This window comes from Acytostelium subglobosum (genome assembly GCF_000787575.1).
Source record: "Acytostelium subglobosum LB1 DNA, scaffold: scaffold95, whole genome shotgun sequence".
In the NCBI taxonomy this organism is placed as follows: domain Eukaryota; phylum Evosea; class Eumycetozoa; order Acytosteliales; family Acytosteliaceae; genus Acytostelium; species Acytostelium subglobosum.
Genome location: NW_012236438.1, coordinates 1,867 through 2,585, shown reverse-complemented (window position 1 = coordinate 2,585; position 719 = coordinate 1,867). Strand labels below are relative to the sequence as shown.

The window sequence follows — 719 nt, the reverse complement described above, 5'->3', positions numbered from 1 at the left end:
AAAGTAGTTACTGTATATAATAATCAACTACTCTGTTACCAATTTTATCTTAATTAGTATCAAATCTGATCAAATAAATATCTATCACCCACATCTCAAACTACACTTTATTGTAAATATCACCCCTTTCTTAATTAAAATTAAATAGTTAATATTTAGTCAGTCCTTCAAAAGTTTTGAAACATGTTCAATCAATCATCTCAATCATCTCAATCTTCATTTCCTTCAACTTCAACAACTACTACCTCTTCCACTTCAACAACTGGTGTTCAACTTCATATTGTATCCTCAGCAGCAGCGCCAGGCTTTAATGATTATTCGAGCTCCACTTCCTCATCCTTAACCTCTTCCTCTCCATTATCCTCACCTTCAACCTCTCCCTCAACCTCACCTTCAGGCTCTCCCTCACCCTCTGCATCTCTCACTCACAAGAGAAAGAATAGGGAAACAAGATATGGTGCAGGTCAAACAATTTGGTTGCATTATACTAAGGTTGACGCACATATCGCAATGTGCAATTACTGTGGAAAACATCAGTTTACCCTTCCATCTACTAGCAACGGATGGAGGCATCTATCCAACCCTCAAAGTAAGTTACATCCCAAATACATTCAATAATCTTTCGAAAGATCAATCCCAATACCTTCATCTTGTTTATATATCATTCATCCAATCAATCAATCAATCAATCAATCAATCAATCAATCAATACTAACACT

General features: G+C 35.7%; 1 protein-coding gene across 1 annotated transcript in view; it reads left to right on the top strand.

Annotated features, from left to right (window-relative positions):
- Positions 1-510: 510 nt before the first annotated feature.
- SAMD00019534_126810 (hypothetical protein) overlaps positions 511-719 on the top strand; it is a gene marked incomplete at both ends in the record, with an annotated part of 926 nt that continues 717 nt past the window's right edge. The window contains one exon of the mRNA XM_012892094.1: positions 511-589. Coding sequence (XP_012747548.1) covers positions 511-589 — 79 coding nt within the window. The remainder of the gene's footprint in view (positions 590-719) is intronic.